We start from the raw sequence: 27,983 nt of genomic DNA, 5'->3' as shown, positions 1-27,983 counted from the left end.
GCTCTCACTTGTTGAATGACACTAATTGTATTCTCGAGCGTGTAAACAGGTTCGATTGGTCGCTCTCACACTAACAAATGCCGAAGCTATATCCCGCTTTCCACCCACAACATAAAAGATAATATAAGATTAAACCTTCACGCACTTTCCCCTGAGCAGCATCTCAAGTTTCCATGACGTCGGTCAGCTCGTCCTCTCGGTCAGACCGACCATACCATGTCGCTACTTGATCCGTTTCTGGAAACCCTTGGCTCTGACGTTGTCCCCATCGACTGGACTTCTGTACAGCAAGTCGCTTTGCCACCTCGTTCGCTTCATTTAAGGTGACTAGCTTCCGCTTTTCCGGTCGGCCGCTAGCCCTTTCACGGCATACGTCGCGTAAGGTCTTCTCCGATGGGCATGACTCAGGAAGGAAGGACTCTGGGTCCACATCAACCATGTTTGCATCCGTTATCCAGCGGCCATTCCAAGATCGATCGCGAGCTCGAAAGCTAGGTGGGTCCGAGGTTGCTCTAAGCGTCCAAGCGTCCTCTTCTAGCTCTAGCGGTGTGCTTCCGGTGGCATTCTCACGATAGAGTAAGTCAGGACGACGGTCCAATATCAGCTCGAGAATCCGGACGACTTCATGTTTTACTGCGTAGTGCACAGGTGTATTACCCGTGCCATCAAGCAGCTCCAAGTGTTTCTGTTCTGTGCTCTCGGCAAACTCAAGGAAAATGCGTGCGATATCAATCAGCCTATCTGCGTCGGATCCATCAAAATAGGCGTGATGCATCCAGCGGGCAAATGGGGTGACAGATCCTGGTTCATCTGATGAGCGTTCTACTAGTAAGGAAGGAACCAATCGAGGATCAAGCAAGCTAAGGAGTCTCTCGATATTGCCTGGCTTTCCTGAAGTGTCGCCATCAATTCCACACAGCAGCAGATGTATGAGGTTGTTACCTCTGCTATCCCGAACTGTCTGGCTCGCACCTGCTTTGATAAGAATATCGGCATAATCTGCTCTATTTAGAGAGTACGCAAGGGCTAGTGGCGTGTATCTTCCTGCGGACCTAGTCTCAAGGCACTCCGGAACCTCCCGCACAAGATACTCGACAAGGTGTCGGGACTCCAACGTCGGCGTAGAAAGGATGGCGCAATGCAAGACCAGATTGTCTGTCACAACACATGTTAGCATTCGGATATATAGATATATAGAAGGCGTACGTACCTTTTGCATTTAGCCAGCTCATTAGAGACTTCTCAATGCCACTGCTTGACTTTGCTAAGAGCTTCAGCCTATGGTCCTGCCCATGGGTCCTGGAAAACTCGACATAATGCCTGCTTGGAGCAGTGCTCATGTACCATTCAGTGCTCTTCAGACTACCCAGCACGGCGGAAACAAGTAAGGGCGAGCTTTTATTGGTGTGATAGCGCAGTTGTCCGCGCCCAGCAGCTGCCCAGTCTGCTCTCTTCTTTCCATGAATAGAGAGCCCCTGGTAGTATTCTGGCTTTTCATGCACCTGGACGCCGCTTTCGTGAACAAGAGCATCTAGTGGGAGGTCCGCTCCTGTTCTCCTGATAAGTTCTTCAAGGCAGCGGAGTCGACCTTCTGCTATAGCTAGATGAACCGTTTTATTTGGCACTCCAAAAGCGGTGAACTTAGAACTGGTGTCTCTAGAAGTCAATTCTTCTCCCATGTCAAGTAAAAAGACAAGTAACTCGACATTGTCCATCCAAACGGCATACTCGAAAAGATCAGATGGCTTTCCAAATGGGCTCTCGCGACATTTAGCCTTGACATCAGGACTGGTGAACCATTTGGACTTTGGGCAATACCACTTTAGTACCTGAAGTGGAGTAATATGACACTCCACCTGCGTGGCCACCTCACCTATGTCATCTATGGTGAACTTATCATCGACTATCTCGCTGTAAATGCGAAGATTGCCACTATCCTCCATATCTTCATCACTGCAATCACTGCCTATCTCAAACCTCTCGTGGCCACTAGGCTCCTCTTCTTTATACTGTGCCTGAACAATATCCAAGATTGCTTTTGCCACATCCAAGTGACCCCGAAGTGCTGCGATTGAAAATGGAGAGAGTCTGTTAGAGTCTGTTATAGCCATGCGCAACGGAGGCTGTTGCTTTCCCTCGCCCCACATGGCCAGTGTTAGAGACTTAATGGTGTCTAAGTCACCACGCCAAGCTGCCTCAAAGCTTTAAGATGTTAGTTGTCAATCAATGCCAAGGAACAGGTCTCTGGAACACTCACAGTTTGATATATCCATCCTTCTTTTCATCCGTGAGGTCAGATATATTGAACGTAAATTCCAGCTCGAAAGGGTCATCACAGTCCCTGTTTGGTGATGATGACCCACCCTCATCAGCCGGTGCTACGAAATCGGGAAACAATTCCTTGAACGTCTTGGCACCTTTCTCGGACAGGGCAGTTTCTAGTTTCTCGAAATGGTCGACTAGGTCCCGTATCGCGTGGAGCTTCGACTCAACCCCTTTCCTGTTCTCAGAATCGCTGATTCCCTGTTCATATACTTTCAGACGTTTCTGGTATGATTTCTTTGCCTTGCCCAATTCCCGCTCCGCTGTCCACAATTGATATGTGTTGGCTTCGAAATCCTTCAGGTAGAAGGCATCAGGCTCAAGCGCCCGTGGCGGAGTTAAGTCAACAACTTCTCCTTGGTATTGTTGCAATTCCTTGATCTTATCACGGACACAATCCAGGAGCGATTTACCGTGGAGACTGTCTCGCACGTAGTCATCATCTTCAACTTTATATCCATCTGGCGATAATGTGTTCGGGTCAACGCCACGAGCCACTAGCTCTTGAGCCACCTCTGGTAATTCTTTCTGAACAGCTAGGATAACGGGCTGGGTAAAGTTGTGTCTGAAAATTTCACGATTCCTTTCTGATGAGTTTGTACGTATGCCGTCCAGTACCTGACCAGATTTCACAAACTTCCCAAAGTCGATCGAAGGTTCAGCGCCAGCTTGGAGAAGCTTCAACGCACCAATTGGATTCTTTGCATTGATTGCGGTCATGAATGCGGAGTAGGCATCAGGGTTCCAGGAATATCCGACAAAGGCGAGATGGTTGATAGCTTTCACTGTGACTGGTTCGTTCTGCTCGAGGAACACATCAATAAGGTCGTCATATGTTGAAGCAGCAATATAATGTAAGGGCGTGTTGTATTTGAGGTCAGCCTGGGCCGGCGAAGCACCCAACTGAAGAAGCTTCTTGGTCATCGCTTTAGCCTTTTCTAGAGGGAGTTGAAGCGTGAGTACTAGTGTTAGAATTGCACCTCTTGAGCTATTACTATGGCTATTCAGCAACTTTATTGGGAGCAACACGTCAGCTCCAAAGGACGCAACGAGTTCTTCTACCACGTCGACGTGGCCGTTGAGTATGCCAAGGTGTAAAGGAGATGTATGGCTGTCCCAGGACACGGCATTTATATCATAGATATCCGGTTCTTGCGCATTCTCATCTTCGGGTAGACTCTCGGCGCTAGTGGCATCGTCACCTTCTTTCTGGACTTTGACAAATGATCCAGAGGTATATGAGGTTGTGTCAGCTTCCATGCTAACTGTTTCGATGTCATCTGGCTCGCTTTGCGCTTCATCGGCACCATGTTGACTATCTTGGGCTGCTTTTGCTTTGCGAAGCTCCTGCCTTTTAGCCTCCTCGGCTTCATTTTCTTCGCTTTTGTGGAGCAGTATTCTAATAATCTCCGCACTTCCTCTAGCAGCTGCGATATGTAAAGCAGTCCTGCCATCTGCCAAGCGAGAGATTAATCTCGCACCGTGATCGACCAGGTATTGTACAATATCTGGTGTAGAAGCCATACAAGCCAGATGCAACGGGGTGCGTCCCGTATAGTCGCGACTGTTCGGATCCCTTTCTTCTTGAGAAAGCCACTCCTTGACAGCAGCGAGATCATGGTCGACTATAGCCTGGCATAGGTGCTCGGTATTACCCACATAAGCCATTTCTGCTTTGCCGATTAGTAGACGCCACAACAGTTCAACAGAAACATGGAACACAAACCTGTCCAGTCGGTCTCTGTAATAGGGTTAAAGCTGCCAATTTCCTGGCGCCCTGGATCATCTTTGATGAATGAGATATCTCCAGAGATATAGTTTTTGCTTTCTTTCTCTGCGACTTCCTTTTCTTCCGGGGTCACAGGCTCAGGGCAATAACCACAGCAGTCGTGGATCACATCCTCCACGTTACCAAAAAATGCAGGATGCCGATGCAGATTGACGTCCCTGTCCTTTGGTTTGTTCCATTCTGCATTGAGAAGTAAGTCCTTCGTATAGATCAGCCGCTCAATCCTCTTAGCATGGAACTTCGGCCCATAGGGAATCGTCTTGGAGTGGGGTCAGCACAAGTAGCTCTATATAATGGGGAAAGGTATAAAATACCATAGTATGATAGTCTGAATATTCATCGCCCTCCATCCATTCAGGAGTTTCATCTTCCCACTCACTTTTAATGTTACCATTCAGTGACCTGAGGCTTCGCATCTGCTGTTGTCGAGCCGGACGGCCGCGCTCCTCTCGTCTCTGCTCTAGATAGGCATCCCTATCGGATGACTTCGGCAACCTTTCTAAAACTAGAAGACGCGCTAGACCAACAGTCCTTGAAAAGCTCCTCTCATAGATCGTCTAGAAGCACGTTAGACAGAGACGCTCCCACGCTTGGGAAAGGGGAAGCCTTACTGGATCGACACGACACCGCTCTAGCTGTGGACAGAATATTTCAAAGCCTCGGTGTGAGTATTTAGAAAGGCGATTCTCATAAGATGGCGAGCGTCTAGTGAGGTCGATCGTATTCGTCTGGGTGATATAGGCAGCAAGAGCACGTGGTGAAGCATAAACTTGCCTACCATCGAAAGCGGCACAGGAACAGTCAACGTCGAACCCGGTCAGGATCTCCGAGATAGATTTGTATATACGAAGGACAATCTGTACGTGGCGTGTAGGGTATTGTGAGACAATAGTAATTGTGTTCTTGGTTCGTATGGTTGTCGTCTCATAAAGAATGGCGTTTTTGATCTTGTCTTCAATCTGTTTTATCTTTTCAATTGCTTCTTCTTCGGTCAAGCCATACAAGAAGAGGTCGACGTCAGAAGCAGGTGCGTACTTGTCATGGTAGAACTGTCGTAAGGCACGCTTTGAGCCACGGTACTCTTCCGGGACTGGCATCAGGCACGTCACCACGGCACTTCCTGCGACGACGACATTGCTCCAGTCCATGTCACTCAAAGATCCTTCCGAGAAGATGTTGAAATTATTCCGGAAGTCCTCCAAGCTCGACACCACCGCAGGATCGCCATAGGCCCTACGAGATTCTGCCTTCAGGGGCATGACATATTTTTCCTGGAGGTCAGGTGATTCCGAGGATGGATCTCGAGGCCGACTTGGAACAATGGTCTTCTCATTCGTGGCATAAAGTGGTACGATATTGAGGTGATTGTCCCGCAGCGCTGGATGCGACGGCTCCTGAGCAAACAGCTTACGAACGACCGCTTCATACTCATTGTACGGCTTAATGAGTTGACCAATTGGGGTATCCTGGTTTTTGTTGATCCAGTCAATCAAGCCCTGGTGCTTTGCTGGCAATGATGGAAGAGAGGGCATCGCTGTCATGATGTTCGCCGTCGGAACTCAAAACTCGATCCCGATTATATCAAAGATATATGAAAGATATAATATTCAAATTGACCACAGGTTTGCAGCACCCGAAATTAAGAGAGAGAAAAAGGCAAAAATATCTAACACATTCATCTCCACCAGCAGCTCAAAGCTCCTTTAAATCAAATTTCCAAACAACTTAAGTTTACCCCCTAGGCGGCAGAATCGGTACCGCTCTCCAGGCATACGGTCCCACTATTCGTCTTATTCTAGGCACGGCTAGGCAGGATCAGGCAACCTATTGGGGAGTGCTTGCCGATCACCCAAGCTCTCAGTGAGATGTCTGGCGCCAGCGCTGCGATCAGCTCCCCACTCTTGGCGCCACCAATATAATCTCGATCTGATTCCCACAGTGAAGAGAGCCATCACCGTATCAGACTCGTAGATTCGTCATGGAGACATCACTAATTATCCACAGCGGCCAACCCAAATTTTCTGCCCCCCTAATGCTGGCTCGAACTCTATCCCAAGTTTCCGTGCCGCCCCAGCTGAGTCGAGATAGAATTCAGCCCGGAGACACTTAGACATAGTGGCTATACATGCTCTCTCCACGAAAAATTCCCCGGCTGTATGTTCCAAATGGATGGTCATCGCTTCCACCCTATCGCTGAGGTCCGCCTGTAAGTGTCCATCTTTGACCCTTAATGGAATGATGCCATAACCTGAACGGCTGTAGATTCCAGCATACGCATGCAATGGGAGGGAGTGAGGAAGTGACTTGGCAGACAGAGAAGGGAATAATCGTTTCTTCGTCTCGTAGATGCCCTCTGAGCTTTTTCCCATGACTTCAGCCATCCTCATCGTCATTTTTTCGATAAACTCTGCCCGCTCACTGCCCGACACTCCCAATAACGCATCGATGAGGTATAAGTATAACTCCAGCTGCGCGTTTCTAGCCCTTTGAGTATTCCCCATTATCGCAAACCCAAACTACTTTTCAGCTATGAAGCCCACCATTATCCCATATACAGCCCAGCTCTCACTACGCGAGCGTACAAGTGGATGGTGCAGGTGGATACACAGTATCCTTATCGTCTCTGGTCCGGGGACGAATGAGGGATGCATGTCCTTCTGGCAATATTGGTGCTTTTTTGTATATCATGGCTCGCAACCATTCTGCATAATCGAGAACGTTGCTGACCGTGGCTCCTGCTCCCGTCGTGGGTGCATAATTCATATGTGGCTCGGCCACATAGCAGCCCTTTTCTGGAACCCACGTGTAACCTTGGACCAACTTTGGACTAGTTAATGGACACTTTTTGACATCCTGGACAGAAAAGTACGTATCTTTCATATTGAGTGGGTTCCAGATGCGCTTTCGTAGAAACTCCCTCAGCGACTCGACTGTGATCTGCTCCAAAACATAAGACACTACCATAAACATATTGTTGCAATAGTCAAACGTCGTTCGCGGTGGATATGCTAGCGGAAGGTGTCTGAGTTTCCGGACCGCTTCGCGCAACGTTTCGTCTAGATATGCGCCTGTCATCGCAAATACATGGCCCGGTAAGCCAGACCGATGCGACAGAGCATATTCCAGTGTAGTATTCATTGTGGCATAGTCGTCGGCTAAAACAAAGCCATCTTGAATCAAGGATGTTGTTGACGTATCCCAGCTAAGCGGCGAGGGTGTCTGTTTTTTGTCATCCGCCACCATAGATAGCGCAGCAGCAGTGAAGGCTTTGGTTGTGCTGCACGTTGTGAACAGAGAATCAACGGTCATCATTTTGCCTGGAAATTCTCCAATGCCGTAGGCCTGGGTCACTCAGTACTAATACATGTGTTCGCTTAATCATTCACGTACTTTCGCGTAAGTGCTCGAGCCGTGAACCATGGAGATTGTAATGCCGGGCACCTTTCACTTCTCCAACTGCCTCTGTACTAGGGAGTCAAACCCCAGAGTAAAGGGAGAGTGATATTGTCGTATAGTCATGATGGTACGTAGAACCGCCGGTTAAGTGATAGTGCTTTTCCTGTGCAGAGAAGTGGACAGATGTGGGATTTAGGTAACCGGCGCATGGATACATAATCCGTATAGGTATAGCGCACCACTAGGCGGCTATACTTTTTGCTTATTTGCGGGGGAATTACTGTTCTATAGGTAGTACACAGATACCACAGGCAGGGCCTGGAACTAAAAGCTATGATTGGCACGGAAATAAGCACTAACAACATTGGCCTGGTATTCAGTCATTTCTTATGATTTCTTTGTATAGTACATCTTCTTCAATTGCTCTCCTGCAGGTAGCAGAAGGCCACATCCATGCTCCTAGATCATTTTCTAACGGTCTATCAGACAAGTCGACACCATACACCACAGCAATCAAACCCTCAAATGCCCGTTCCCTCTCTCCGTCGACGACCTTGGCCCCAAACGCTCTTCAACGCTCGTTTCAGGTCATCTCTACGTCCGCTGTAGGATGCTTTTAAGTCCCCTTGACCAATATCAAGTTCCATCGTTTTGAACAAAGTCTCATCAGGAGTATCAACTTGCGCATCCCACCTCGCACTCGCCCTCAACGACCCTGAAAACTCCCTGGACACCCGTGGTTTAGCAGGTCTGGAGTTGTTCAATCGCAGGAGTAAATCATCGAGACCGTCCCGTAGTTGTCCCTGGTCTTCCATAATTTCAGATATAACCCCTACTGAGTTCAGCTTTTCCGCCGTAGTGGAATGAGTAGAGAAAACTGCGTTGCGTATAAAAGCGCTCTTCCACTTCGAACTAGCATTCCTAGCTTGTTTAAATGTCGCTTCAGTAAATGTCAAGGTCGCTGCCCTGAGGCTAATCCTGACATCACAAGCCAGCGCTAAATCGACACCGCCACCGAAAGCGTGACCATTTATGCATGCAACTGTCGTTTTGGGTGAATGTTTCATCAATTCCAGTAAGGCAGCAAGATAATTTGGCCGGGGAGTTTTTGAAGCGCCCTGAGCAATGAATGGCATACTCTTTCCACTTTCAACTCCCATGCAGAAGTATCCTCCGGTTGCGGTGATGATAATATTCAGGAGGGAAGGGTCCTTGTTGCAACTTGCGATGATAGCAATAAGGTTCGCGACCATCTTTTGCGTCAACGCGTTGCCCCTTTTCGGTCGGTTGACTACAATCTTAAAGTTGCCGCCCGAGCGATATGTCAGTATCCTGCCCTTGGTGTCCACTGGGGCCCAAGAAGTTACTGCCTTGGTCGGTGTGTGTTCCGTATGGCGCGGTGGAGGCACCAGTCCGTGTGTATTCGCGAGCGCTATTCCAGCCCGACTGGCATTCTCCCTTGACAGTCTTGAGGATATCCACAAGCCAGTTTCGACCAGCTTCAGCATATCAAGACCAGTGTCAATACCCGCATTGTGAAACATATAAACTAGGTCTTCCGTGGCAACATTTCCCTTGGCGCCCGGTGCATAAGGACAACCCCCCAGGCCGCTGATACTGCTATCAAACACACGAAGCCCACAGTTATATGCTTCCCAAGTGTTGGCTACCCCTTGACCGTAGGTATCATGGAAATGGCCCGCTAACAGATCGAGAGAGATGCCATACTCCTCCAGGTACGTCAAAAGACTTCTTACTTTATCGGGGCAGCCGACACCCAGTGTATCTCCAAGGCTAACCTCATAGCATCCCATCTCGAGCAGCTCCCTCACGCAGTGGAGCACCGCGGGTGGCGCCGTTGGGCCGTCAAAGGGGTCGGAGAAAATACATGACACATATCTTCGCAAATGTCAGCCACGTCTACCCATGCATCCAGTGACACAAACTTACCCCCTGACAGCCAGCCCACGGCTAGTCGCCTTCTCTGCAATATTCCTCGCTCTTTCTAAGCCCTCCTCCACGGTGCAGTTGATATTGGCCTTACTAAACCCCTCTGTGGCGCTGATAAAGACCGCAACCTCCCTTACATCGTATTCGAGTGCTATATCCAGGCCCTTCATATTAGGAACTAATACTGGGAGACGGACATTAGGTTCCTTATGCAGCGTCTCGATATCTTCCATGCGCAGCACATCTCGACAATCCGATAACTGTGGAACCGCTCGAGGAGAGACTACCGATGTCAACTCGATGGTTCGCAGACCCGTTCCGCGCAGTCGTCGAATCAACTCGATTTTCACTGACGTTGGCACATGGTCTTTGATATTTTGTAGGCCGTCCCGCGGTCCTACTTCCACAATACGCACGGCGCCTCTAGGGTCTTTCATTGCGGGTGCGGCATCGGGCGCAACTAGGGAACGAATGGGACCGTGAGTATCGTGAAACCCAAGCGGCGTATCATTTCGTAACAATCGCCTCGCAAAATCAAATTCAGAAATTTTTCCTTCGGGGGTGTGAAGATAATACTTATACAGGATGTCAGCTTTCGGCAGTGCGGATGTTCTGGCCCGAAAAAATGTCCCCGCAAGCAGGTGCATGACGACATACCGGGCGCCTTACCCGTATTATCCTACTCTGTCATCACGCCTCGGAGTGGCGGATCAATTGAATGTCACCCTGCAATCGCCGAGGCTCGATGCTACCGAACATTCTAGTCTTTGTCTCCCCCACAGTGCACTCTCTGACTGTGCTGACTCTGACTCTGACTCTGACCATGCGTTTTTCTGGCAGAACTGATCAACGACTTGTCAACAAATCAAACGCCATCTTATACCCACCATCCTGTGGAATGTAACATTTTGGAATCTTTGAGTTTCAGCATCGGGTTTCGGGGTGAAGTACCCGTGACGTGGCTGCTTAGCACCAAAGGCGTGATGATTGCTGAGTGGTCATCAGGTTTGGTGCGGCGCAGGGACCATTCTCGTTTCCCGTGGTTATCGCATTGAATGAAATGATCTTAAGGTTCGCCTTCCAGATTCTCCTCCGGGATACATCTTTTCAAGCTTGTCCGACGGCTGATGTAGTTGATATATTTCTTTTTCGCTCCGATCACGACAAATCCTAGATCTAAGCATTCTATTGGTAACCTTACCTACTATATCTTACACGAATAACTTCATCACCGGGTCACCGACACTCATACAATATCACTAGACAGTATTGTCATAGACCGTACGATGTAAGCATTTCCAACACCAAGAATAGGGTGATGCAAGATATCGCCAGCGACCAGGATCTGTAACACAATCGATATACCCCTGTATCATATGTAAGAAACGATACACGCTCGTCAGGGAAGATCCATGAACAGCCCGTCTTAAATTGACCTGCCGCCACATCATCAACGCCCATCAGGTTACATTCCATGCTGATCAATTCCTCGCACGGCTGTCATTATCAACAAGAATTCAGAATACTGCGAACGAAAGATGTCGCTGTCAACTCTGGAACATTTACCTTAGTACAGACGATAGGAGTTGTTAGCACACATCTTAGCTGCTAGTAAGGCAGCGGAGATGTTGGGTTTTGAGATACTTTAGCCAAGAGACGACCATGTCCTTTGAGTCCCTGAATAGCCAGCCGATAGGGAAGCTGATGATCGCACCAGTAGAAAGACATAAGGAGTAAGAAGCCATTGCTACTGTAAGATGTTCTACAAGTTTAGCTTATGTCGCGTATGTCTGGACGCTAGCGCGGATTGGATACTAACTTAGCGAAAACTAGCTTCAGATATGTTTCGAACCCTCTAATTGAGGCTATGAGTTGTAGGTTATTCTTATTACACTGGCAGCTGTCTGTGTTGCTTTGTTTTCGTGGTTTGGTGGATGGTAGAGTACTTTGAAATGGTTGGCGTGATTGTTATATAGGGTAAGACAAATACTAGCATACATCAGTTGATAGAAGTTGGATGACCATAGGAGGCAGTGATGTTGACGTAGTAAGCAAACATGTCCAAAGATGGTGACTGCGGTCATGGGGTTTGTAGAGATGTGAATTGGGGGTGAAAAGTATCAAACATTGGAAGGACGATGGGTCCGATAAGGTAAGCGTTGCAATATGTAGGAATTGACAGCCATGGAGGGGAAGGAGCCAGAGCCGGCCCTATGGCTGCGTAGAGCGACTGCCGTAAGATAGCTGAGAATAGAAACACTCAAGTAAAATCAAGGTGAAAAGGACCATCCAGATAGAAGAGAACAAAATCAATAAAAAGAAGAAAAAACCTAGCCACTCTGCTAACAATCCGGAGATCATTAGTAGGTGTTTCTAGGGGAAAACCCTAGCCCGGGATTTTATTACTACGATCGTCTCTGTCCCTACACCTTTTCCCTGGTGGATGGAAAAGGACGTCGAGTGACAGCTTCGAACAGAGACCATCCTGGTACAGTGGCCACACTGCCTTAACATGGCGGCGATTCTGGCCACTGCACCATTGGGGTCTCTATTGACATATGCAATGTTCCCCAAAAATATAAGGGAAGACTGGTTTCCCGATTAGGAAGGTTCTGGTGCCTTGGGAAGAGGGCCGCAATTGTGGCCTTGCTGGAGGCTGATCATCACTCAACATGATATCTCAAGAATTAAAGTGCTTCTATTTTTGATTTGAGGGGGTAATGGTCAGTCGTTCTCATTGTTTAGCCTATCCTTAAGGGCTCAGCGATAGTATGTCGTTGAGATTTTTGAGTATGAGGGGGACTCCAGGAAGTGGGTCAAGTATATATATATATATGGTTGCGACACGAGCACTGACCATATAATGAGCCAGTAACCTCTCAAGAGCTTTGTCAATCTCGTCTCCGACTGATTGTATATACAAGTAAGAGGGGGTCAGTCGGATAAGGCTTGAGGGAAGCAGTGTATAATGCTCTTGTCGGCTATGTAATACTTCCTAGTGTTCAATTTTAGCTCCGATAAAGCCAGCCTATACACCCAGGGCGCAGTAAAGCTACAGCATAGACAGTTTATTAGGTTTTGTCTTCTATCAATAGTAAAGGACTGGCAAATTGCGAAAGATATAGGGCACAGGGTTAGGGTTGGATCACATGGAACTATCCCCGATGGGGCGAACCTTGAGAGATGCGGCCTGAAAGCCTCGGCGATGACGGTGGATCCCCACCTTTTACTCCAGGTTTGATGTGGAGCTCCATTGTCGTATATAGTGTCTCTTGGCTTGATTATTTATTGGGAGTTTTCTGCCGAGCCAGGCCTTCGTATTGGTCATCTCGCTAAAGTTCTCCATGACAAGGAGCACCGCTACTGGAACCAATGCGCTGCAACCGTGTTAGTAACTGTCTCCAGCTAACTAACTGACTAGTGCTCCGTATGTCACTGGCTACTAGTAGTCTAGTACCTTCCTCCTTCCCCAGCTTACCTACTAGTATCCTGAGGTCACTGCAGTAAACAGCACGAGCCAGGCTGTGTCCGTTGCTTCCGATTCTTCCGGGAAATGCGTATAAATACTGGTTAATTTCCCCGTCTCGGCTGTCACTTCTAAGAGGAATCGCTCAAAATCTGAGATCTGCGCATTGTTACCTTTGGCTCATTCCGAGACAAGATGCAGCTGCAGACTCTCGCCGGTTTCCTACTTCTCTGCTCGCCAGCGCTGGCAGCTCCGACCGCTACAGGTCCTCCCTCTACGAGCTCGCTAGGGCCTCTGCGCGCATTGAACTACAACAACCTCGGACCTGAGAACAATGGGACTGCAGCAGTACTCGTATACGACGAATTGTCTAAGACTGAGGCACAAGCACGCTGCGCTGCCATTGGGGAGAGCCTCTACCCACTCCAGTCTGCTCGTCAGTCTGAACGCTCTGAGATAGACTACCAGCTAGCCTACCTTGTCTTTTCAGGAGACATTCAATCAGATAGCCGTTTCTGGGTATCCACTGGCGATTCATCGAACGAGTGTCAAGCATATTCTCAAGGACAAAAGCGGCTGGTATCAGCACCGTGCAGCTCCAAGCTCCCCGTAATTTGCACATCTAGTGTCCCGCCAAGCACCGACAAAGATAGAACTGCAGTGGACTCGTCCAAGATCACGGTCAAAGCAGAGAACTACACCCTGACGGGTTATCGCGACGCACGATCGTTTCGGTTCCTTGGTGTTCCTTTTGCAGATGCCCCGGTGAATGAGTTGCGCTTCGCTCCCCCAAAGCCTTTCTCTGGCCCTAAGAAACGCGATGCGACCAAAGTGGCCGATAGCTGCGTCCAAGCCCTGTCGGCTTTTGGAACACTGGGGAATGGAGGCATTTCGGAAGACTGCCTTTACCTCAATGTTTTTACACCCGTCTTGCCTGCGAGCTCAAACGATAACTCAACCCGCAAGCCAGTCGCTGTGTACTTCTACGGCGGTGCATTCGTCAGTGGCAGCGCGTCTATGATTGACTACGACGGTGGAAACTTCGCCAGTCGTAACGATGTCGTGGTTGTCACTGTCAACTATCGAGTAGGAGCACTGGGGTGGTTGACGACTGGCAACCTCACCACAGGAAACTACGGCATAAGAGATCAGATCCTCGCACTGAAATGGGTCAACAGACATATCGCAGCTTTCGGTGGAGATCCATCCCAGGTCACCATCTTCGGCCAGTCCGCCGGTGGCCAGAGCGTTGTCGCATTGCTCTCCTCAACAGCCGCTCGAGGCCTTTTCTCCGGAGCCATTGCTCAATCAGCACCGGTAGACTTGCCCTGGTTCACGCGCGAAGTTTACAAAGACGCCATTGTGCCAGAACTATCCAAGGCCGTCGGTTGCAATCAAACCACATCCGAGAAGGACCTCCTATCCTGCCTGCGATCTGTCCCAGAAACCAAGTTCATAAGCAACACCACAGAATTCCAACAGGCACAGACGGCTTGGACCAAGACCCTCGCCTCAGACTATCTCCATGTCAGTCAGCTCCTCGCCGCCATCGAGCCACTCATGCCCATAGTCGACCCTCGCGGCGGGGTAATCGATGACCAATTCCACAAACTCCTCGCAAGTGAACGCCTTCCCAACCGCGTCCCGACCATGTTCACAACGGTCACCGACGAAGCCTCCCTCTACGTTGCCCGATCCGTGCCCGCCCTCGGCGCCAGCCAAACGGCGCTCAACACGTTATTCAAGGCCGCCTTCCCCGCCAAACTGGCCGAGTCGCTCATCAGCTCCAACGCCTTCCCCATCAACATGTCCGACCCCGACAGCACGCGCAATGTCGCCGCCGACGCCCTAACCCACAGCGAATGGAGCTGTGCGCAGTCCTACCTCCTCCGCAAAGGCGGCGAGCGTGTCTTCCCCCAGCTCTACGAAGTCGAGCTCACAAGAGGCCACATCCAGACCAACGTCTCCGTGCCAGAGATCTGCTCCCCAAATGATAACTACAACGCCAGCTGCCACGCCTCAGACGTGCTCCCCGTCTGGGGAACCCTCAACAGCAAAACTCGCAACGTAGAGCCCTACTATGACCAGGATGACATCCTCCATTCGCAGCTCCTGAACGATGTCTTCGGCTCGTTCTTCCGCTCTCGTAACCCGAACCCAGATCAGGCCTTCTTGCAGGTCCGTGGCCCGGCCTATGCGTCTACGTATGATATCTTCGTGACGAACGGGTACCGGGTGCCTGAGTATCGGCCTGAGCAGCGGAATGTCAGTTTGTTGGGCATGCCGCCTTCTTGGATTGATAATCCCGGTCTGTCGAGGAAGTGTGCTGTCTTTGAGGATTACGGGTTTACGTTTCAGAATGCCAACTTTACGGCTTAATGCTTAATACTCATGTATGGACATGGACATGGACGGTATGAGGTTAATGAGGTCGAGTTACGATAGTGAATAGAAGTAGTATACGCACTAGGAATCATATATGATTCATTAATGCATTAATGCATTCCATTGATTGAAAAGAGGGGAGAATCTAATCGTAAATCTGTCGTGAGTCGTAATCGTGATTCGTGATAGCCGAAGTTCACGCAAGTCGTGCTCGAAAAAAATGCAAGAGCAGCCTCCCAGAAACAAAAGCATAAACGTGATCACCGAAATAGCCTGCCCAAAGTCATGTCCATTTAAGATTCCATGCATCGTCATCAATCATAATTCGTAAAATTGAGCCGGACGAACTTAGCGGCAATCCCCAGAACTTTGATGTCAGGATTGCAAGACCCAGTCAGCCTTGCTCAAGTAATGGTTCGACTAGTGTTAGTCGGGTAAGCTGTCGTTAGTAGGGCTGTCAGTATTTGATAAGCTTCTACTTGATCAAATAAAACACATATCATTACTGTCGCGTTGCGATGTTCGATTTTGTACCTTTTTAGCGATCATACATGGCCGTCCTCCTGCCTCGGGGATATTCGGTGTCGGTCGGTTGAACTAGCACGCCTCTCTTTGAAGGACCCTGGACGGGTGCCGCCCACCGAGGGTTCCGAGGATCGATATAGCGCGCGCGCTCGGGCGTACAGGTACTATTTCCATTTGAGGTGAGATTTGCATTAGTGGGTCGGTGATAGCTATTACGTCGGTCGCTCATCGGCTCGAGGTCTGGACGGGGATGGACGATGTAGGTATCGCCAGTGCCGACGTAGCGAGAATGCATGCGGGTGAATACGGGCACTTCGCGACCAGGTGGGAAAGCGGGTGGCGGGTCGCTGACGACGCGCTCACGGATACCAACGCCTGATGCTCTGTGCTGGAGCGGTTCATCGTTGTACGCTTTGGAGGGCCGTACTCTTCGCGCCCCATCAGAGTCGTATAATCTTCCTGGATTAGAGGGATATGTATCGGGGTATGCGGGGTATTTGTAGGGATCGGGAGATAATTCCGTTCGGGGTCGGCGGGCATATGCTTCGTGCGAGTGGCGACGTGCATGGGACACTCGCGGCGGAGATAGATTGCGATGGTAGCTGTATTGGCCTGACCTTGGAGGCTCTGGTCCTGCTGATCCCGAGTCTTCGGAAGATGCATCTGATGCTCCGTACCCGGGCACTGTTCCCGGACTCACAGATCGCCCGTAGGCCTGTGGGTGCTCGCGCGTCCGCGACTTGGTGGACTCTTTTGCCCGCGTGGGTGGAGATGATGGTCGAGACGTATACCCGGCGTCGAGGTTTTCAGATTGCCGCGGAAAGTATGTAGATTGTACCCTACGAGTAGTGGAGGGGGGCTTGTCGTCGCTTCTTCGTTGCCTGTGTTTATGGTGGTTTCGACGCTCACTTGCGGTGGTAGGCTCTTGACGGTGAGGGGCTGTTCGACGCTGACTCCCAGGTGGTTCATCTTCTTTATGGGTCGGTACATCCTTCTGGCTGAAGTATGAATAGTAAGGAGCGAAATTAGGAGGGGAGGAGCGCAGGATATTCTTCTTCCAGTAATCAAGCTCGAACCGTCGGCTGACCTCTTCATGCCACTGTACCATCTCCGGGTCGGGTTCTGCTGGGAAAGCCCCTCTAGGGATCAGCTTGGGAAACGTTCCACCATTGGAAGTCTCAATGTCCCATAAATCAACCGCATTCTGTAACCACCTCGAGTGCTCATCCGGGTCGAGAAGAAGCTGGATTGTTTGCCATCGCACAAAGCCATTCGGCTGTAGAGCGGGGATAGAGGGTGGTTTGTAGGGATCGTTGGTAGGTTGAATGCTGTGGAAGCATCCTAAACGCTGGTATATGAACGAAAGAGCGGAAGGCCTCGTTTCAAGGAATAGTACGTCGTAGTTACCGCCAACCTTTCGGTAAAATGCTGCCAGGCGATCGGGGGTCAGGTCCGTTGTCGCGAATTCGTCGAAGGTAGTCTGGACAGAGTTCAGCATTTGGGGCATTGTGTCACCTCCTGCGAATGCGAGGAACTCTTTTTCTACTTACCATTACCTGCGCAATCCCCAAGCACAGCTGTTCCAGTAACGGGGTGGGGCTCTTGTCGCGGTTAATCAACACTCCCCAAAAATCGGCGCCCTCATTGTGGACGGAGGACATGGCCGGACAAGAGTCTGGGCCGCGTCGAAGACATTTGAAGGCAGCGACCGCGATCGTTGCATTAATGAAGCTGGAGTGGCAAGGCGAATAAAGCTGGACAGATGGGCAGAGTAATACCGCAGCGATCGATAAGTGTATCCAGTCATGGACAGTAACAGGCCACACACTCGGCGGTTAGGCACCCATCGTCATCGCTCCACTGTGGGGGAGCCCAAATGATGATGCTGTTTGCTGGCAGGCGGTCAGCCCGATCCGCCTCATTTACGAAGGAAAGACGAATCAGGAGGGAGACGAAAATGGAACCTGAGGATGGAAGGTTGCAAGATGCAGCAGTTTACCTGCAGGAGACCCGTTTGGTCCCATTTCGTGGCAGGGATATCGCTCAGAGTGCCTGGGTGCCTGAGCAGGTGAACAAACAAAAAACCCCGCATGTGCCTGAGGAGTATGGCCACCAAGGCCACCAGTCAGGTGCACGGATCTTACCGACCTTAGGATCCATACTCTCCGAACAACTTCTTTTTTTCTCTCATCACTCGAAAAAATAACCAAAAGTATTTAGAATAAATCGAAAGACGACACTTTATTTGCGAGTAGGAGTTATATTGAATAATTCTCAAATTTGAGTAAGTTACCCTGTTGAGTGTTATCCAGTGGTTACAAGTGTAACCAATATCCTTTCCACAACAGAATATATATATATATCTTGTGTGGCTATTGTGTTCTTCCGATCCTTATCTTGTCCTCTCTTGTAGCTTTTATTACACCTAGTTCTTTATTTAAATAGATTTGAAATTCCATATGTAGCTCCGTAGAGTTCCCCCCACCCCTTTAGGTGGTCTTTGTATTGAGTTGTGATGATATTCATACCCGGCGGTAATGAACGAGATATGCTGTGCACTATTGTCTCCTCCCTGATCAGGAGAGCATTCTTCGTGTAAAAATAAATAAATTACCTAAATATGATTTTCTGTCTTTAAGAAACTTTGAGCTTGATTCCATGACTCGAGTTTTGGAACTCGACCTCAAGACGGAAGGAAGCCACATAATCCCGCCATAGTTCAACGAAAAATGCAAAACAGCTCGGATATACATTCGTCCCATGAATGTTGACTGTGTTGAGGTGGTCTGAACCAGTTGCACGTGGGAAGGGGAGAAGAAAGAAGACTTGGCATGTAAGTGCGCTGCGAAGATCCCTCCTTCGTACAAGTTACTCCTATCCAGAGAACATCGAGTAGACGTGTTGATCGATGAGGAGCATTCCTTGAGATCTGGCTTACACAAAAGTCTCTCAAGATGTACCGCGCGCAGATCAACCCTCGGAGAGTCGGTAAGAACCTGAGTTTAATCTCTTGGGCTCTAATTGAAGGGGGTTTCAACCACCCCATCTGAGAAGCTTCTAGTATATTAATTAACGCCTTCTACTCTAATGGGATGTTAAGTGATCGACCTGATAGTTGACTATCATGTCACCGAAAAAGTCGCTAAAATCCAAATTGCTGAAACTAGTTCCAGACCACCCCATCGAGTTGTATGGCATAGACAAACAACGGGGATGCTTGGTGAAGCTGGCGAGGTATAATTGGTTAGCGTGCCGCCGATCAGAGATTCCACAGCGGGCCTTAGACTGGTCCTGTCATTCCAGTGGGCTTGCACCTGGAATGCGAAGCCCCAATCTGCTACATTCAATCCGATGGAAGAATGAGTAAATATGGAGAGATGGCACAACACTGTTGTTGGGGCGTGCGCACCGTGTCCCCTTTTCAATTCTCCGTTTCTTTGTCTGGGTGCTTCTCCTCGAGTCTCATTACTTTCGAGGAGACAGCCTGATCTGTCGTCGCCACTCGCAGATTGATTGAACAAAAGACCCAATTTTTATTCTGTCAAGCCCTTTGTTCAAATTATCATAATTTCTATTCTGAATTACTCTCCTCTGCTGAGAAAGAAGGGGGAGGCAGTGTTCGTGGCACAAGACGCCGGTACCAAAGTGAATTCAGTACACGCGAGAATTACCCCGACCAACTTGATATTTACCACTAGACCCTCGTACCATCCAAGAGCTACACCTCGCAAGTACACCAACACACCCCATTTCAAGGGCCGATTGGAAGCGGTCCCTATGTCTTCCAACGTGTAAACAAGAAACCCCACAGAATGGCTCTTGTTCGAGATCCAGCATTTTGGAGGCGCTTCTCACGCGCCATCCATCTAGACGAGGAAGCAAAGGCTTCAAAGATGGAAAATAAGAGCGGTGTTATTTACTCGTAAGCTCGACCGACCTTATCCCCCGGCTTTCTGCTTGGGACAACGATGCCCGGGCTTCTAGATTATGTTCACTAACAGCCGAACCCAGGGATGACTGGATTCTGAAGCAACGCAAGAAGCGACGTCGATGGATCTGTTGTGGCTTCTTGATATTTGCGGCGTTTGCTATAGTGGTTGCTGGTGCCGTGGTGGTTCTTTGGTGGTTCCATTCTCACAATTGGTTACGCAAGTCGTAACACGCCAGGAGGGCCGATACTGGCGGTATATCAACTTCAAATTTATGTCACGATTGCCTGGTGCATGCTCACTAATACGGGTCCCGGTTCTATGTGGATACGCGGGCGTCGTCTACAACGGGGCAGCCCACGATAAACTGGATATGGCGATGCTGCAGACCACGCGACAAGGAAGCGGCATAGAAATGCAACTCTACCATTCATCTCGCCGTCCTCTTACAACACAGCAACTCTTAATTAATATTTGAGTTATCATTGAGCAGGTCTCATGGGCGGTTTTTTGACTTTGAAGGCGTTGAAGGTTCTGACTTAATAGGAAATACCCAGGATGTTTCGATTCCATGATGTCACAGGTACCTCGCCTTAGCCTGTTTGCTTTTCTCACTGAACATGTATGATCGAGTATTAGCTGGATTCAAATGTATGTCTCCTATTCTGTGATGTATGCATGCCCTTTCGCTAGCCTTGGTGCCTATCTGGTCAGGCATCACTTCGACATAGGTTAATCGGGGGAGTGGTGAACAGTGTGTGGGCTTAGCCAATCAGAGGTCATGTTACGGATCATATTTATCTCGCGATAAAGGAGAGATAAGAAGAGAAGAGAGGTTATTTACAATGCTCTCGTCTCGTCGTACCTGTCCGCATGGACTTGCCTGAAAGGGTTGACTAGATATCCGGCAGTCGGCACAATAGCAGTCACGTGAGGCCCTGCTGCAGACGCTCAACTGCTGTCTATCTCTGCTCTTGCAGCCATATCAATCGTGAATAATGAGATTATGGAGTAAACAATGTATAGCTGATCGAAGCGATGAATGTCTCCTTTATAAAGGATTATATGGGAGGTCTGTAGTAGGCTTTATGGGAGCTTGAAGTGCCTTAATGGCTCACATCTCCGGCAGCGCTTATCAGCGGGTCCTATCGCAGGTCTCTCCGCACTGTCGTTCCCCCGCAATAAATAGAGCTCCAATTCCGCTTCGTGTCGCATTCCTTTGACTTCCTAAGTTATTCTTCAGAGTTTCCTGTAGGAATCTCCTCAGGCAAGCTTACCATTCAAGATGCTTCCGCCGTTTGACTATTTTACATATCGTAGTGTTCGGTAAGTCTCCACTGTCAACCCGCTCCACTACCTTGCGGAGCTATAGTGTATAGCTACCCATTCGGCGGTGGAATACCAATTAACAACCCGCAGGGATTACAAGAGAAGAGAACGGGCTGCCCGCTTCGCATCTCTCCCCGCAGCATATCATGCCCCTTTCACAACCTTTGACAAAGCCGTTATCAACAAGCCCATTGAAGAGCTGGTCCAGGAGGTCCAATCCTCCTCGATTTCGGCCGCCGACATACTCCAGACATACGGCAAGGTAGCCGTCAAGGCGCAAGAAAAGACCAACTGTGTAACAGAGCTTCTTCTCCCCGAGGCCGAGTCGTGGCTACAGTCAGAAGTCAACCTCAAGGGCCCCTTGGCGGGTGTGCCCGTTTCCTTGAAAGATTCGGTCCAAGTCAAGGGGTTCGATATCAGTCTCGGTTACACACGGCTGGCTAAAAATCCATACGCTGAAGATGGCCCTATGGCGAAGCTGTTGAAGGATGCTGGTTAGTGCTGCAGACCCTGTACATGGATAGACAACTTCTGACCTTTCCTAGGTGCTGTACCCTATGCAAAGACGGCACTGCCAGTGACTCTTTTGTCCTTTGAGTCTGCTAATGCGCTCTGGGGCCACTGCCGTAACCCTCATGTCCCCGAATACTCCCCTGGAGGTTCGACCGGTGGTGAAGGTGCGCTACTAGCCTTGGGGGGCCGTATCGGCATTGGCTCGGACGTCGCAGGCTCTGTTCGTGTCCCTGCTGCCTGGAGCGGCATCTACTCCCTACGCTGCAGTACTGGTCGCTGGCCTAAGGTGGGGGTCAACACCAGCATGGCCGGCCAAGAAGGCGTCCCAAGTGTCTTCAGCCCAATGGCTCGTACCCTGAACGATCTTACCTACTTCACCAAGGCCATAATTAGTATGAGACCCTGGAAGTATGACTACACCGTTCATCCCATTTCCTGGCGCGACGAAGAGGAGTCCGAAGCCAAGAGTAAAAGCTTGCGTATCGGACTAATGACCAACGATGGTAAGATCACTTATATTCCCGCCAAATTGCCCTCTCTAACCCTCCGCAGGCGTCGTACCCCCAACCCCAGCAATTGAACGTGCTCTCTCTACTACCGTCGCTGCTCTCAAGGCAGCCGGCCACAACGTCTCCGAGATCACAACCCCAGAAACCGCCGACCCCTTCACAGGTCTTCATCTCGCCTCTCAGCTCCTCAACTCAGATGGCTGCGTCACATTCAACTCCCACCGGTACAACTTCGAGCCCTCCGACCCAGGCGCCGACCAACTCACCCGCATCTGCAACCTTCCCCGTCCCCTCCGCTACCTGTACTACCTGTACGTCCGGTACATCAGACGGGACTTCAAATGGGCCAGCCTGATCCGCACATTCTCTCCCAAGTCCTCCGCCGAAACCTGGAAGCTGGTGGCCAAGCGCGAGTCATTCCGCGCTACCTGGCACGCCTGGTGGGATGCCGAGCCCCAGCAGTACGACTTCATCCTCTGCCCCGTCAACGCCACCCCAGCTCTCCCGCACAAGGCTATGCGCGATGCCGTCTCTTCCTGCGGGTACACCTTCCTCTGGAACCTCCTCGACTACACAGCCGGTGTGCTCCCCGTCTCTCACGTCGACGCCAAGCGGGACGCGCTCACAGCACCCTACAAGAAGATCCTCAAGGGTTTGGACGCTAACAACGCCATCGCTCAGGGCGCCTGGAAGCACTACGACGCGGCGAAGATGGCTGGACTCCCCACAGCAGTGCAGGTCGTCGGCAGAAGATGGCAGGAGGAGAAGGTGCTCGGATACATGGAAGCAGTGGAGAAGGCACTGGAACAGTACCGGGATCCGGCGACCGGGGAGAGCGGCAAGTATACTTTGATTGACCTTGACTAATTAGGTTGGGTAGGGTTACATTGAATGGGTTCTAGGAGTCTGTAATCAAGCTTTCAGGCTTGACGGGTTCGGTCGTACCGAGTGTGTCTGAGCTTTTGCCGCCCCATCAGTCATCAGATATCCAGTCGTGGTGACATCATATTCTCGGAAGATAGAAACATAATTAGGCAAGAGTCTAGACGGAGGTCACTCAAGTACATGCGGAACCCTACTGATCTACCATTGTGTCTCATTCATTGGGTGGGCGTCTCAATTCCATGGGTCGGCTTTCCGATGAACCATAGATACTTTGGCAGCCACATACCAATACCCTACCTTTTGTGAATTCAACCTTTCCATAAACACTTTAACTATGTATCTGTCTCTTGTACATCATTCTCAAATGAATCCTGATCATAATCGTTATAGTTTCATTCAAGTGGTTAGCATGGGTCGCAAAGGCAGAGAGAGAGAAGGTTTCTCGTGTTCAGGACACACCGCTTCGCCTCCTGGAACCCATGCTTCCATTTATGCGAACAAACAGGTTGTCATGTGGGCAACTAAGGGTTAATCAAAGTAGCGCCATGCGAAGCATCATCTAGGCTGACTTCCTGCTTCTCGCGGTCCTGACAAACACCTTGCTCACTGCCGGTGACTGGCGCACGGATGTGTGTAGAAAGGGGCAACGTACCTGTCGACGCACCCGGGATTTGAAACTCATGAAGTTACTTCTCCATGCGATAGGTGATTGGAGCCGCGCATGCTTGTAGCTACGGGAATGTTCCACCAGGGATGAAAAAAAAAAAAAGAAAAACAGAAGGCAAGGTACCTACAGCTTACAGGAAGAGTGGGTCATTCATGTCAGTTCAAAAGTGGAGGAGAAGTTAAAGTGAGATGACCACCTGTCCAATCTCCACTCAGCGCGACCTGCCATGCAAGGATGCCAAAGATGTGTATCATCTAGTACTAGCTGGCAGACGTGATGGCATCCTGTAAGGATTCTAGAGAGTGCCTGCTGGTATTCTAGACCCGTCGGTGCTTTTGATGGCGTGCTTCTAGTCAGTGAAGTAAGTGGTTGCCAGCAATTATAGGACTGCTGCTGAATCTCTACGCTCCGCCGTGGAGATGAGGGGATGGTGAGGCAGCGAGAGTGGAATTTCCGAGTTATCGGTTTCGTGCCGGGCCAGATACAGGGTCCAGTCCATAATGCCGGGGTAAATTCCGTCATCGCGCGCGAATCTCTGGGTAGAAGGCTGGATTGACAGGGTCTTAACCGTTTGACTCCGCATGTGGCTGCAGAGGATGGCGCCTCGTGTTGTTCAACCGAATGGTGCTGACATGCGCAAAAGATTCCTCAGAAGCATGTTGTCGAAAACTTCACGAGCAGACCAATAACTATCCTGTCGTAACCGTGGATGTCGGTGTTCGTACAGCGCCGAAGGCGGCAGAAGGGGTGGGCAGGATGGTGAAACAGTGGTTCAGTCATAAGCGGTGACATGCGAATAGCGGTTGGGATAGGGATAAAAGTGAGAAAGCATCAGCCAAGCCGCATGAACCGGTAGGAGGCATGTTGATCATTTTACAACATGGATTCTTGAAATGGTGGTGTAACTCTAGTGTTCCTCGTTGGGTAGCCTCAATTCAACGCCATTTGGTGCCAATGTCGTCAGGCTGATTGATTGTCGCAGACGATCATATGCAGTTCGAATCAATATCTGAGTATCACACTGCTTTTTTGTGAGATGTCACCTTGGCCACTTGCATGGTCTGAGTGGACCCCGCAAATTATGTCCAGGCACGCCTATTGCTTAGATTCCAATAGTCAACCATCGATGGGGCGCAAGGGATGATCTTCCCGGAAAAACAGAGACAATCACATAGTTCAAGTATTAGAGTGATAGTGAAAAAGAAAAAATAAATAAAAAATGTGAGAGGTCACATTTTAGGGGGTCAAAAAGAAAAGAAAGGAAAGGCAATGAAGCTTAATCATAGGATAATGAATAACCAAATCCACATTAGGAAAAGAATTTAGCAAAGTGTTCCGAATGTAAATGAAGAACGATAGTTTTTGTCGATCCACCATGCGACTCAGATGAGAAGACCTAGAAGGATAAGTTTATTGGTAAAAATAGGTGGAACCACAAAGCTCTTGTCAGACCAAAGTTAAATGACCTTCTTGACCCATGAGAGGGGGAACCAAGGAATGCAAGAAAGAGAGAGAGAGAAGAAGAAGAAGAAGAAGAAAAAGACAAAAAGCGTTCATCAACTCGGAACCCACCGACACCACTGACGAAGATCCGGTGCGGGTCACGGGGGGAGTCCCGAAGAATGGAGGCGCCTCCCACTTTCTTCATGCGTCGATCTGATCTCTCTTTTTTCCTTCTTCAACTGATCCTTTTTCCTTCCTCCCTCCACTATAATTATTAACTATCTGCTAGTTCGTTGGCTAGTCACTGAATTGTTCCAAATCCCGTCCTCAAGTCTCAATCTTTCCCCACGAAATTTAATCCCCTCGTTCCCCTCTCACTTTTCTCCTTGTGGGCCGTGACTCTCTATCTTTCCTTTGACCCTCCTTTAAACTAATGGCGACCATGTCGCCCATGATTAAGGCCGCTTAACCGCGCGTTCCCCTTGTCCGAACTACAGCATTGGTGTCTCATTCCCATTCCTAAATCCTGCCGGCCACAACTTGAAATTAACAGTTAGTATACTGCCCCGAAACGCGCACTGCCAGCAGCAGTGGGCACCTGGCGCGCCGTGCAGCTGAACGGCAGCAGAATGCTGGTTTGACGCCCAAATTACACATCGAACCTAGTTAATATATGTGATGGGCTGTGTCCGATTAAACGGGTGGAAATGCCTCCAAGCAAAGGCGCTACTGGGCGCACAAAGGACGCCATTCATTTCGTCAATGCTCGGCCGTCCTCGGAGAGAGAACGATTAAAGATACAGCGCTTGGTTAGGGCCCATGTGGGCAAATGGATTTCCCACCAAACCAAAGATCGCTCGATAGAATCCGAAGCGAATTCGAGCCGTGATGCGCCTCGAGAGGATGGGTCGCGCACGGTTGATCTTGATGGAGACGAGACGATGCTCAACCTATACCCCCCTTCGTTATCCTCTCGATCCTCAGGTTCATCTTGTTCACCTGAATCAGCTTCCTCGAATAACAGTTTAACGGTTGTACAAACCGTCCCTACCAGTGTCTGGGATGCACAGCCGACAATGTCCGTGGTCCCCACTTCTCAGTTATATCTTGATAGCACGGCAAATCAGTACGACAATGAATATGAGTATGACTATGGCTACGATTCACAGGGGTCAAGTCCAGAAAGCTCCAGTCCCCCTGGCCCCCTCGAGCATATCGAGACCATCGGTGCGAATTTCATCGATCCTTTTATGACCTACCCCTGGCGTCATTCTCCAGAAATTGCCAACGCATGCCAGGCATATTGTAAGTAGGAGATGAAGCATCATTGACGACCACTTTTGACGGCTGGAGAAGCAATTATTAACAAGTACTGTTAGGTACATCCGTTTTATGGCCTACCCTCACTCCAGGGGCCAGTAGATCGGATGTTTCGGCCTTGAATTGGTTCCCCTTGATGATGTCTGAGCCGACTCTAATGACGGCCATCACGTTCGGTTCACTCTCACATCAACGGGTGCAGTGGCTGAACCGGTGGATCCCAGACGGAGCATTTCGGGAGCGAGAGCAGCAGCTTCTAAGAGTCTGCGAAATGGAGACCATCGAGCTGATCAACCAGGAAATGAACAAGCCAGGCCGAGCGATTAGCAACGCGGTCATTCTAAGTGTAATGTGCATGGCACATAATGCAACAGATATTAGCGAAGAACGACAGTTTCGACACATTCCGTTCACGTCACCCATGCGGCGGTTGCAATGGATCGACGTCTATGGCAGTCTGCGGCCAAACCTGGTTCATGTCCAAGGTTTGATCTCAATGATTAACCTTCGGGGTGGCCTTGAAGCGATCGACCTACCTGGGTTGGCTCCCGTAGTGTCTCTGTAAGTCGCTCCACGTGATTTGAGTTACCAATTCCAACCTGACAGTCCATCCTAGGTCGGATATCGTGACCTCGAGTGCATATCATACGCCTCCAGTCTTTCCTTTCATTCCGCTTCGGGCGGAGCGGAAGAAGGTTCCATTGCGAGACATGCTTGGGTATACCATGGCCGATGTTGACCGTCATTACGGCCGACTCAGACAGATCGGTTTTACCACAGAGATGATGGAGGTCTTCCACGCTATGGACCTTTACATGAGTATTGTGGATGCTTACCTCAAGGGCAATCAAATCAGAACGGATTACTCCCTGCTTGCCGACCAGCGTAATTTGGTCCAATACACCTTACTATCTCTCCCTGCGGCCAGTCAACTCCCTGGCTTCAGTGGCTATCATCAACGCCATGAGATCATTTACGAAGCCTGCCGTCTCGCGGGCTGCATATATGGATCTGGCGTGGTCTTCCCCCTACCGCCACAAAGCACCCCACTGGCTAAACTCTCTGGCCTTCTCAAGGGTGTTCTCGAGGTTCCCGACTGCCTAACTGTCTGGGACCAACCGCAAGCCCGCGTCACCCTTTTATGGGTTTTGACCCTGGGTGGCATCGCAGCCGAAGGCACTGTGGACCGAGACTGGTATGTGGCCACGCTTATGCAAACAGTACGATATAGTCACATTACCTGCTGGGCCGACCTTCGGGCGATCGTCGTCCTGCTACCCTGGTACGACGCAGCCTGTGACGATGCGGGCAACAACCTCTGGCTGGAAATCGAGAGACTGTCCGCTCGTCCATCGAACTCAGATTGAACATGTCCGTTACCTCTTATATAGTACGGTTTCGGGCAAATAGTGCATTTAGATTGGGGGGTCTTATCGGCTAGCGTTGCCCCTTGGTTTTCTTCATTATACATTATTACATTCATCCTCTCTTCATGATTTTCTCATTTCTTACACCCATCACAAAAGTTTGAGGCGGGCTATGACTTATGATAATC

At 49.7% G+C, this 27,983-nt stretch overlaps 7 protein-coding genes across 7 annotated transcripts; 4 read left to right on the top strand and 3 right to left on the bottom strand.

Moving 5' to 3' along the window:
* Window positions 1-22: 22 nt before the first annotated feature.
* On the bottom strand, window positions 23-5,773 carry BDV38DRAFT_16174 (ankyrin repeat protein). Its single transcript, XM_032051788.1, has 6 exons — window positions 4,723-5,773; window positions 4,426-4,668; window positions 4,049-4,370; window positions 2,258-3,992; window positions 1,211-2,202; window positions 23-1,155 (listed from the first exon to the last, which is right to left on the bottom strand). Exons 1-6 carry the CDS (start codon window positions 5,650-5,652, stop codon window positions 164-166), a joined length of 5,214 nt encoding a protein of 1,737 aa, XP_031907631.1. The 5' UTR covers window positions 5,653-5,773; the 3' UTR covers window positions 23-163.
* Window positions 5,774-6,105: 332 nt separating this feature from the next.
* Window positions 6,106-11,202, bottom strand: BDV38DRAFT_275832 (uncharacterized protein; the record flags this gene model as incomplete). The annotated part of the gene is made up of 8 exons (XM_032058094.1): window positions 6,106-6,595; window positions 6,632-6,679; window positions 6,717-7,453; window positions 7,502-7,552; window positions 8,074-9,406; window positions 9,458-9,917; window positions 10,718-10,824; window positions 11,102-11,202. The coding sequence occupies 8 exons, from the start codon at window positions 11,200-11,202 to the stop codon at window positions 6,106-6,108; spliced, it is 3,327 nt and encodes a 1,108-aa protein (XP_031907630.1).
* Window positions 11,203-13,021: 1,819 nt separating this feature from the next.
* On the top strand, window positions 13,022-15,680 carry BDV38DRAFT_15723 (putative cholinesterase). The gene has a single exon (XM_032051726.1). The coding sequence runs from the start codon at window positions 13,119-13,121 to the stop codon at window positions 15,300-15,302; it is 2,184 nt and encodes a 727-aa protein (XP_031907629.1). The 5' UTR covers window positions 13,022-13,118; the 3' UTR covers window positions 15,303-15,680.
* On the bottom strand, window positions 15,527-17,601 carry BDV38DRAFT_15751 (uncharacterized protein). Its single transcript, XM_032051728.1, has 3 exons — window positions 17,384-17,601; window positions 15,843-17,313; window positions 15,527-15,747 (listed from the first exon to the last, which is right to left on the bottom strand). The coding sequence occupies exons 1-2, from the start codon at window positions 17,492-17,494 to the stop codon at window positions 15,847-15,849; spliced, it is 1,578 nt and encodes a 525-aa protein (XP_031907628.1). The 5' UTR covers window positions 17,495-17,601; the 3' UTR covers window positions 15,527-15,747; window positions 15,843-15,846.
* Window positions 17,602-19,645: 2,044 nt separating this feature from the next.
* Window positions 19,646-19,992, top strand: BDV38DRAFT_288559 (uncharacterized protein; the record flags this gene model as incomplete). The annotated part of the gene is made up of 2 exons (XM_032061060.1): window positions 19,646-19,755; window positions 19,845-19,992. 2 exons carry the CDS (start codon window positions 19,646-19,648, stop codon window positions 19,990-19,992), a joined length of 258 nt encoding a protein of 85 aa, XP_031907627.1.
* A 1,055-nt stretch (window positions 19,993-21,047) lies between these two features.
* Window positions 21,048-23,390, top strand: BDV38DRAFT_290053 (putative acetamidase; the record flags this gene model as incomplete). The annotated part of the gene is made up of 4 exons (XM_032061392.1): window positions 21,048-21,088; window positions 21,182-21,585; window positions 21,637-22,107; window positions 22,157-23,390. The coding sequence occupies 4 exons, from the start codon at window positions 21,048-21,050 to the stop codon at window positions 22,978-22,980; spliced, it is 1,740 nt and encodes a 579-aa protein (XP_031907626.1). The 3' UTR covers window positions 22,981-23,390.
* Window positions 23,391-26,184: 2,794 nt separating this feature from the next.
* Window positions 26,185-27,795, top strand: BDV38DRAFT_275828 (uncharacterized protein; the record flags this gene model as incomplete). The annotated part of the gene is made up of 3 exons (XM_032058093.1): window positions 26,185-26,413; window positions 26,488-26,989; window positions 27,045-27,795. 3 exons carry the CDS (start codon window positions 26,185-26,187, stop codon window positions 27,793-27,795), a joined length of 1,482 nt encoding a protein of 493 aa, XP_031907625.1.
* Window positions 27,796-27,983: the final 188 nt, after the last annotated feature.

This window comes from Aspergillus pseudotamarii (genome assembly GCF_009193445.1).
Source record: "Aspergillus pseudotamarii strain CBS 117625 unplaced genomic scaffold BDV38scaffold_105, whole genome shotgun sequence".
NCBI classification, from domain to species: domain Eukaryota; kingdom Fungi; phylum Ascomycota; class Eurotiomycetes; order Eurotiales; family Aspergillaceae; genus Aspergillus; species Aspergillus pseudotamarii.
This window is presented reverse-complemented; position numbering and strand designations above follow the sequence as displayed.

Bases quoted from the DNA above. Each gene is read 5' to 3' on its own strand.
- BDV38DRAFT_15751 (XM_032051728.1), bottom strand. From the start codon at position 17,494: ATGTCCTCCGTCCACAATGAGGGCGCCGATTTTTGGGGAGTGTTGATT. The intron at 17,314-17,383 runs GTAAGTAGAAAA...AACTCTGTCCAG, and splicing joins TGGGGATTGCGCAGGTAATG to ACTACCTTCGACGAATTCGC.
- BDV38DRAFT_15723 (XM_032051726.1), top strand. From the start codon at position 13,119: ATGCAGCTGCAGACTCTCGCCGGTTTCCTACTTCTCTGCTCGCCAGCG.
- BDV38DRAFT_16174 (XM_032051788.1), bottom strand. From the start codon at position 5,652: ATGACAGCGATGCCCTCTCTTCCATCATTGCCAGCAAAGCACCAGGGC. The intron at 4,669-4,722 runs GTAAGGCTTCCC...ACGTGCTTCTAG, and splicing joins AGCGGTGTCGTGTCGATCCA to ACGATCTATGAGAGGAGCTT. The intron at 3,993-4,048 runs GTTTGTGTTCCA...TCGGCAAAGCAG, and splicing joins TACAGAGACCGACTGGACAG to AAATGGCTTATGTGGGTAAT.